The sequence below is a fragment of the Convolutriloba macropyga genome, unplaced genomic scaffold (assembly GCF_964194025.1).
Source record: "Convolutriloba macropyga unplaced genomic scaffold, txConMacr16.3 SCAFFOLD_3637, whole genome shotgun sequence".
Classification (NCBI taxonomy): Eukaryota; Metazoa; Xenacoelomorpha; order Acoela; family Convolutidae; genus Convolutriloba; species Convolutriloba macropyga.
The window spans coordinates 5,001-14,737 of NW_027451226.1; the positions used below are offsets into that span (position 1 = coordinate 5,001).

The 9,737-nt window shown below is 37.7% G+C and overlaps 1 protein-coding gene across 1 annotated transcript; it reads left to right on the forward strand.

Moving 5' to 3' along the window:
* Nucleotides 1–475: 475 nt before the first annotated feature.
* On the forward strand, nt 476–9,396 carry LOC142356496 (uncharacterized; the record flags this gene model as incomplete). The annotated part of the gene is made up of 2 exons (XM_075408392.1): nt 476–654; nt 8,945–9,396. Coding segments are annotated over 2 exons (430 nt in total), but the record flags the coding sequence as incomplete, so codon positions are not given.
* Nucleotides 9,397–9,737: the final 341 nt, after the last annotated feature.

Consider the following 9,737-nt stretch of genomic DNA (forward strand, 5'->3'; position numbering starts at 1 on the left):
TGCATAGCTGGTCTCAATAGTCGTTTTGCGGCTGTTAACTGTTGATCTTTGATTTGAAATTAAGTATAAAATTGGAAATCAATACTTGAAATTTTTTGCATAGCTGGTCTCAATAGTCGTTTTGCGGCTGTTAACTGTTGATCTTTGATTTGAAATTAAGCATAAAATTGGAACTCAATATTCGAAATTTTTTGCATAGCCGGTCTCAATAGTCTTTTTGCGGCTGCTATTCAGATGTCTACTGTCCGGCTAGGTTCACTCAACATGATCGCGGGCATTGTAAATAACGTAAACGCACTTAGTTGGATTGCATTAACGGAAAGTACCCAACTTTCTTTTTGTCTTCATAATGTTGAATGAATGGTCAGATTTCAAAGCCGAGTATCTTGAGATATAAAATGAGGCTTGCTCATAATCGTAAAAGTTCGGGAAGTTCATTTGTAATAGTGTGATAGCATTTTTTTTTCATTCACAGGGAAGCGGCGCGTGAGTGTCGTCGGAAGAAGAAAGAGTACTTACGTTGTCTGGAGAACAGAGTGCAGCTGTTGGAGAGTCAGAACAGATCACTGATAGAAGAGCTGAGGTTACTGAAGGAACACTACCAGGCCAAGGAGCATCAGTTGTATGCGTCGGCTAATGGAACCACTGCTGCAGGTAAGCAACAACTACGGAACAGATGAAGGCAGTTGCACATAGATAAAAGTTAGCGCGAAAAGAATTGTCAGTATAATTTAATTGTCATGATTGTATTGTAGCTTCTAGAGTTGGGCTTGTTCAATGTCGTTACAGTTTGCATTTCGCGTGATTTCTGTATAATACGGAAAAAAAGTTGAGAACAAGTTTCGCTCTTTGTGGATCAAAAACTCATAAGCCCAATGCTGATTTGATGACCCAACTTTTTTACAACTCCAATCCAGATGGCAATCTTATACATGAAATGGCGATTAATAATTTTTTTTCGAAAAAACCAAAGAAGACGAACAGAAGTTTTCTTTCTATGCTTTGCTGTCGGTGCAATATTGAGTACAAAAACAGCTGAGAAACAATAGATATCTCAGGAGCAGAAAAATTTGTCAAATCTCGGCATAGAGAAGAATTAACTTGTTTGATAAAGATTGGTAAGAAGTTTTTGCTCAATTGTATTCAGAGCTTTTCTACAAAGCAAGCTTTTCAACTGTCGAAGAGAATTATTTGCAGAAGTACTGTATCGTGAGACTTTTTCTAGAGGATTTCATCACTGTGTGGAATTAATTTTGACAAAACTAATCTTGCTATGGTGTTTTCAATTCAGAATTTCAGCCTTGGTCGAAACCTGAAGCTATGCATATTTTATTTCGAAAGTCGTCGATTGTACAAAATCAGTTTTGCAGTTCAAGAAGTACACACACAACGTTTGAATTCTTTTGAAGGCATAATTGATTACTGTGACGGTATTGCGCTCACACTTGTAACCAAGCCGGTTGATTTATGTGGCCCTGTTTGTATCTGATCTTTTCCGTTTAACCTCAGGTCTTTGACTTGGACTGACTTGTGGAATTGTGCACACTTAAGTCTTTTTCATATAAAAGGTTCATCTGATAGTAATGAGACTAACAGGTCAGCCATATTTTTACCACAAAATTTTAATAATTTTTGAGAACAAGTTTTTTAGGTCCTGTTTAATTTTCATTTACATTAAGGACATGATTGATTTACCCGAGAACAGTTAAGGTGACTGCCGTTGATATTTCAAATCTTGTTTGAAGGAGGATACGCTGTCTCTCTGCTCTGAGCCATTATTCCCATTGCAATAGCATTTCTTTCAGTGTCAGTGAATGTTCGTAATAATGACACCACTTTCATTTTTTTGATCAAATTTTAGTACCGAGCACTTTAATGGTTATAGCAGATCATTTTGAATTTTTGTCATTTTTCCAATTGTCAACGCTATAAAATCAATTGATTGAACGCTATCTCCGTCTTTTCAATCGTTTTCAGCAAGAAAAATTGCATCCGGTGGGATTATTTTTTCCAACCTGAAAGAAAAATCTTCAGTTTCAGAACTTGAAATAGTGAATGCTTGAGGGGAGGGGGTTATTTGTAAGAAGCCGTCTAACGAACTGCTGTGTTTCTGACTGCTCAGAAAGTTCTTAGAAGTAGAATTAGTGAACTAAAAATCGTAAATTTGATTTCCGTTCAATTTGGCCAATCGAAGAAGACGCAGCAGTTTTGTAGCCTAATTTTTGTTTTGCTCTAATTTTTTAATCTTTTTGTTCTTTAATAGCCGCAAAGTAGTAGCTGGGGATGTTAATAGCCTCTTGGTTCTTTTATTTCGTCGTCAAGATTTTTTACGACCCTATGACATCACATCACTTGAAATTTTCAAATTGTTTATTCAGTGATGCAATTTCGACTGAATTGCGTACGTGACGTCATCTTTCACTCTTACTGGAGCTAGTTTTTTTGTTCAGTCGCGTGATTGTCAAACGTTACTTACCTCACTCTCAAAAATTGCTTCTGAAATTGACTTTTCTTTAATTCAAAGTGATAAGGTCAAAATAGAACATCTCTGCATTTAATGAATTGTTGGTCGATTTTGACTATCTTTTTGAGACTGTAGATCTACCGCGGCTGTTTCTGCCAATCTGCCGGCTGTGTTCCGTCTGGTCGAAGGGTTGCTAAAATGTAATTCAATTTTTATAATATTGCTACAACGTTTTCTGTAATTTCTTAGAGATATGTACCTTATTCTTGTGTTGTTCTTCTGCTGCTTCAACAGAATAAATAGTGTTGTGGTTGTACGTGAAGTTGAACTGATGAGCAAAGTCTCCGTTTGTTATTGCTCAGTTGTTTAATAGCCGCCCTCATCTTCTCAGCCGGCTGTTATAGCGCTCCTATTTTATAAAATTCGAAGAATTTGAATTGTATTGGGGCGCTGTCTTTTTTTTAAAGATCTGTTCACACATTTTCATGATTTTTGAAGTCAAATTGTAGTAGTGATTTTGGCCACGCCGAAACAGGAAGTGGAGCGAAAAAGCGAGTGGTTTTGCGGTGTGAATTTTTTTTGCTCTAATTTTAAAGTAGAGTGAGCAAACGGTGTTTGAACAAAAATTCGGTTTCTCGGTAGTGGTTTTTTGTTCACATGCGGCAATTTCACTCTGATTTTTACTGTCTTTTCGATTTTTTGGAGAGGATTTTTTTCTAAATGGTTTTCCCAATCCATTCACAGCTCATTCTAGGCCTAATTTTTTTGTTTGAATTAAATTTTTTATTCTCGCTAGTGGTTTTTTTTGTTCACATGCGGCATTTTGACATTGATCTTCTGTTTTTTTTTTATTTTTTTGATCTGATTTTTTTAAAATGGTTTTCTCAGTTCACTCATAGTCCATTCTAGGTCTAGTTTTTCTGTTTAGTCAATGAAATTCTTTGAATTGTACGTCAGGACTTGTCCTGCTACGTTTTTTTACTTCGTCAAACTTTTTTTTCGCTTTGCCCGTTTTGCCGCTTTTTCGACATTTTGCTTAAAATCTTTTTGACTTCTCTAGGCTAGTGTCACTCTTCTGTCATTCTGCTCAAAATCCTTTTAAACAGCAGCTGCTCAGCAAAGCAATTCAAAATGAAGAGAGTCAGTATTAAAAAAATCAAAGTCAGAAATAGAAACGGGATAAACCCATAAAGCCCGTTTTTAGATGCCCGATACTTAAACTTTGTTCTCATAAGTTTTAGTTACTATCTATAATGCTTATTGGTATTGATACTAGTCCCTGTAGCCTCTCACTGAGAGACAGGAGTATCTTCAATTACGAAATGACATCAAAATAAATCGCACTTAAAAATGTTTTTATACAAAAATCATTTTTTGTTGATATTTTTAATTGCTCTCAAACGAAGTTTGTAGCACTTATATTAGTCATGTCGGTCTTTTTTATGCGATTTTTCGCTTGACCGATTTTTTGTCTGACGCTTTTGACTTTTCGTCCTCAAAAACGGGATAAACAGGCAGCGCCCAGCGGTCATTAAGTGCTCTTAGAGCCTTTCAGCTCAAACTGTTTTGGAGACTTATACTTATACTTATGGTGTGAAGGGCGATTCTTAGAGTTTGACACCCCCCCCCCCCCACTTTTGCCTCCACCCCCACCGCGCTGTTGCCCCCCCCCCCCCCCCCAACCCAGTGTTCCCCCCCCCCCAACCCAGTGTTGCCCCCCCCCCCAACCCAGTGTTGCCCCCAATCAGCCCCCGGTGCACCCCCCCGTGGCTAGCTACTGACGAAGCCAACCGCTCGCCGGTCGTTTGAGAGCAATTCGCCCGACTTTAGTCGGTTATGTTCTTTTCTTTCAATCCCAATAGAGTTATGGGATTCAACGGCGGCTGTCTGCCGGGTATGTTTCGGTATTTTTCCTTTCGTTGTTTTTGATTCGACGTTTCATTTTCTTTGGTAGTAAATTTGGTCCCTCTATTCGTGTTTTTGTGAGCGTGATCTAATTTACCCAAGCAGAGTGCTAATTTGAGCTTCCCGATTGTCTTCTATCTTGCAGTAGGTTATAGGAACTTGCTATTCTTTTGTTCGCCAATTTGGGTCAGTTGGTTTTTTATGGAGAGATATTTGTTACCTTTTAAAGATTTTTGAATAGTTGACTCAATCGTTGAATCAGCCTTTTTTGCCATGAGAATTAATTTGCAAATTTTAAAATCTTTTTCACGTCTGATCGTTTGTACATTTTAATTTTTTTCAGAAATTTATATAAACTGTTACTATAGAGACATTTTCAAAGGTCAGAATAGGAAGAACTTTCAAGGTATTTTAAACCAGAACTTCATAATTTAAGCCGTCAGGATTGAAACGAAGATAGAAATAAAGTAACTGTCCAATCCGAGAAAGATGCTAAACAAGTAAGGGTTCTCCAATGAAAAGTGGTTTTGTAACTGGATTTTTTCCATAGAGCATTCTTTAATTTTATCAATTGCTGTTTGAGGAATTTGGCTGCAATTAATTCATTGCTCTCAAACGAAGTTTGTAGCAATTATATTAGTCCTGTCTGTCTTTTTTATAGCCGCGAAGCGATAGCTGAGGCTATTTTTCTCCTTCTCTTGGTTTTTTTCTCCAATATTTTTGTTACGACCATGTGACGTCACAACCACTTCAAATCTGCTTTTTGTTCATTCGTTCATCCAATTTCAACTGAATTGCGTGCGTGACGTCTTTTTTCACTCTTAGTGGAGCTGGTTTTTTGTTCATTCGCGTGATTAAATTTTTGGTTATACGTGACTTACTCACTCTTAAAAATGACTTCCTCACTCTGAAATTGAATTTTCTTTGCTTTAATTCAAAGATGTAAGGTCAATTGAGTGCTTGTCACTCTAATTGCAGGTTATTTAAGAGCAGCAAACGGAAACAGCAATAAGTTATACAGATTCCTAATCAAAATTTAACATATCAGCCCTTAATGAAAACAAAAAGTTTTTTTTGGTCTGCCTTTTTTAACTTCTTTTTGAGACTACAGATCTATGAAGCTATTGCGGCTATCTTCTGGCAATTTGCACGGCAATTGTTTTGGCGAATATTTGGAGAGGTCTCTGATTGAGTCTATATGATTGGATTTATTTTCAGGTGCTAAAAATTAGGGATGACGTTTTGGAGGAAGGAAGAATGCAGTCTCCAATTTTTGCGGCTTTAGCTAAAAACCTTTGTTTTTTTTTGGATCGGAAAACTTTAAAATCATTTCCCCTATATGTGCAATTTTTTTGATACTGCTCAGCAAAATTATTGGATGCCTGTTCTCCATTTCCTATCTCAAGGCTTTTAACCTACTTTCAAAAACTTCTTTTATGAAACCTCAAGGCATATTTCTAATTGCTCTCAAACAAAGTTTGTGGCGATTATTTTAGTCCTGTCGGTCTTTTTTATGCGATTGTTTGCTTGAATGATTTTTCGTCTGACGCTTTTGACTGTTCGTCCTCAACGGGATAAACGGGCAGCGCCCAGCCGGCATTAGGGGCTTTTAGAGCCTTTCAGCTCAAACTGTTTTGGAGACTTATACTTATGGTGTGAAGGCGGTTCTTAGAGGTTGAATACACCCCCACGATTGACCCCACCACGCTGTTGCCCCCTCCCCACCCCACTGTTGCACATCCTCCTCCCCCCTCCCCCCCCCCCGTTTGGCAATTTTATAACATATAACAGCCAATTTTATACCAATTTTTACAACTTTTCAAACTTTTTGAAAATTTTTGTCATTTTTTGATATTTTCAGCCCTACGTGTCAGGAACCTCCTCTAGAGTTTTATAATAGGTTACTGCATATTTTCTAGTGATAGTTTTCAACATTTTAACTTTACGAATTTTAGCATCTTTTTCACAAAACGTGCAAATTTTTTCAATTTTTGACATTATTAAAAATTTATTGAAATTTTTTCATTATTCACGTCCTTACAGACGCAGGGCCAGAAAACGTCCTTATTGGTTTGATAAGAAGTTACTGAATTGTTTTGGCATGGAATTACTTTCAATTTTCTAATATGTCAAATTTTAGCAATTTTGAAAATTTTTGTCTGTTTTTAGGTTTCCAGCCTCAACAGCCGAGGAATCTCCTCTAGGGTTTCACAATAGGTTACTGTATAGTTTGCAAATGTAATGGAATCGTTTTCAAGATTTCAACACCACGAATTTGAATTTTTTTTTACAAGACTTGCATTTTTTTTATTTATTGTCATTATTCAGGTTTTTCAGCCTAACAGAAAATCTCCATAATGGTTTGTTAATTAGTTACTGGAAAATATTATTTGGCCATGGATTTGTTTTCAACTTTTATCATCACAATTTTTTGCAGTTTTTTATGCAACCTGCAATTTTTTTCAAGTTTGATTATAGGATACTGGGTTTGATTATAGGGTACTGCATAGCTTCCAGATATAATGAATTCTTCTTCAGGATTTTATTATCAGCAGTTTTTAAAAATATTTGCAATTTTTTCAAGTACAAATTTTTTGATATTTGTTTTCAAATTTTCGGAAAATTGTTATCATGTTCCAAGTTCATGGATATTTATGAGCCAGGGAAACTATTTAGAGCCTGAAATTGGAATACTGGATAGTCTCTTGAAACAATAAATTGATTTTGAAGATTTTAAGCATCCTGAATTTTAGCAAGGTTTTGTTAAAATTTGGGATTGTTTTCAAAATTTTTGAATGTTTTTGTCCTTTTCTGAGTTTAACGATCATTACTGGCCAACGAAGTTTTTCAAGTCTTGCAGATGGGTTACTCGACATATCAACAGAGACAAAAAATAGTTCCGAGCCTTTTCACTCCGACATCTGGCAGCTTTTCTTTTAAACTTTGCAATATTTTGCAAATTTTTAAAATATCGTTTTTTATCCTATATATTAAACGCGTAAGCTCTAATATTGGACACGATTTTTGCATCGTTAAGGGGCGTCTCGAAGCCCATGTTTAAGAGCCACATTGAGCTGCATGGTTAAGCGAACAATTCGAGAGAGTTCAATGACCTAAAAGGCTTTAAGTAGATGGGTGAGAACCGAACCTGGGACAAAAGAGTGTTAGTCATGTGCAGTTAGTTACCACGAGGCTAAGAGGGCTGGACAGTATGCTGGCCCAGAGGAAGGATTTACTGTCCTGGGTACTACGTGGTTTTTAATTGCTCCCGATCTAATTTGAAATTCTTTTTGTAGGCGTGTGTTTTTCTTCAAAGTTTTAGCTGCACAGATTCTGCGCTATTCTAGAACACTCTTAGCTTTCGACTAAGTTTTTCACGCTTTACTGTTTGATTTTTGCGTGATTTCAAATGCTCTCAATCTGAAATATGTTTATTAACAAGATCAAAGCGATTGTGAGAAACGGTGGTTTGAATCGTTATAGCTCAGCTGGTAAGTTGGAAGACTGCTAATTGAGCACAATGGTCAACAGCTCTCCTATAGTAACATGTTTTAGGGGTCCTTAATCATTGATCCTAGCATAATAAATGGGCTTCGAGACGCGCTTTACCATCTTTTTAAAGCTCCTATTATGCAGATTTTGAGCTGATTAATTATGCGGTATAGCAAAAGCAAGAAAGTCACAAACGCCATTGTCCGGAAATTTGCTGTAGAAACAGCAAAAGACAAGTGCAATACACATAGATAGCTTAAGTGGTGAGATCTATGGCTGTTAAACGAGAGGGTTAAACTGGGGTTCGAGCCCGAGTTGGTGCGAAACATAAACCTTTACTTCTTTTAAACCTTATATTCGTGTAAATGATTTTCTGATTATGGTTTTGCGGGTCTGCTAGTTTGAATTATTTACTAAGAAGACTAGAAAACTAAAAGTAGCGGAGTCAAATCAAACTAAAGCTAGCATCACTAAACCGTGGCTAGCTACTGACGAAGCCAACCGGTCGCCGGTCGTTCGAGAGCAATTCGCCCGGCGGTAGTGGGTTATGTTTTATAATATTGGTTTTTTTGTCTGTCACGTCTTGTTCTTAGGCCATTTGACTCATGATTGATTACGACCATATTCCATCTGGCCGTTTTCTGACCAATCGACATTTATTAATTGGTTCTTCACAAGTAATTTCATTAATCCGAATTATTAATCGTAGTAATTATTAATCATAGTAATCCGAATTATTAATCGTAGTATAATCGTAGTGATTATTTGAGCCCCCCTCCAACTTACCCTCACCCCCATTTGAACTCCCCCTCCCCATTTCCATCCGTAACCACGCATCACTTACCCCACCCCTCAATTAAGCTTCCCGAAGCCGCAACTAACTTCTGACGAAGCCAACCGCTCGCCTGTCGTTAGAGCAATTCGCGTGACGCTGGTCGATTGTTTCTGAGCCGTTCGCATAGAGAACTGGTAAAGCGCGAGAGCATTAAGTCGCTGATCAGTTCTCTCTAAGAGCCTTCGAAATTGCTAAGACTGCTGAATATACATAATTTCATGACCTGAATGACACATTTCTATGTAAAGGTGGGAATTCGTCTCGCAGTGAGCTGGTGGACGATGGGGGAAGTGACTCGATTGGTGTTAGCCATGACAATATAGTGTCCATCTCGCCACCCCCTCCCCAACAGGATCAGCACCCCTCCTCTTCTGCTACTACTGCCAAACAGCTACTCCTTATGTCCACTGTCGCGACATCTGCCAGCGGTGCTGACAAAGATGTAGTCTATGCACACAACAGTCCACTCGATGATGATGATGACGAGGACTCGGCCTGAACAAAGCAGCACAATACACTTCTCATGGTTCTTGGCGCTTATGTCTGAAATTAATGGGTTTGTTGAACCTGTAACGTGAGCCCTGCTGAGTAGAGGGCACTCACAGATCATAATTCACCTATTGCAATGTCTAGCGAGCCCTTTCTTAATGTGTAGCAATCAAGGCTGTCTCAAGATGTTGAGTTCTAACCCTAGAAGAAAAGAGTTAATATTTTTTGGGACCGATTCTGTTTTGGTCGACCTAGCTTAATTACCATTAAAAATTTACGCCCCCAAGCACACGTGCTTGTATTGCAAGTAACGTGCCAGATTACAACTCAAGATTTGTACATTGATATCATAACTGACTCGGGTGGTGAGAAATATCTTTTTTTATAATCTTTTTCGTCGGCAGTATAAACAGCTGTAAGTTTGAACATATGCTGCGTTGTGGATAATTTGTTTATTCGTTCCTATGAAAAATCTTTTTTTTCCGGGGGGGGGGGGGGGAGGGGAACCATAAAAAGGACAATATTGAGATTATGACGATGAAGTTATCACAG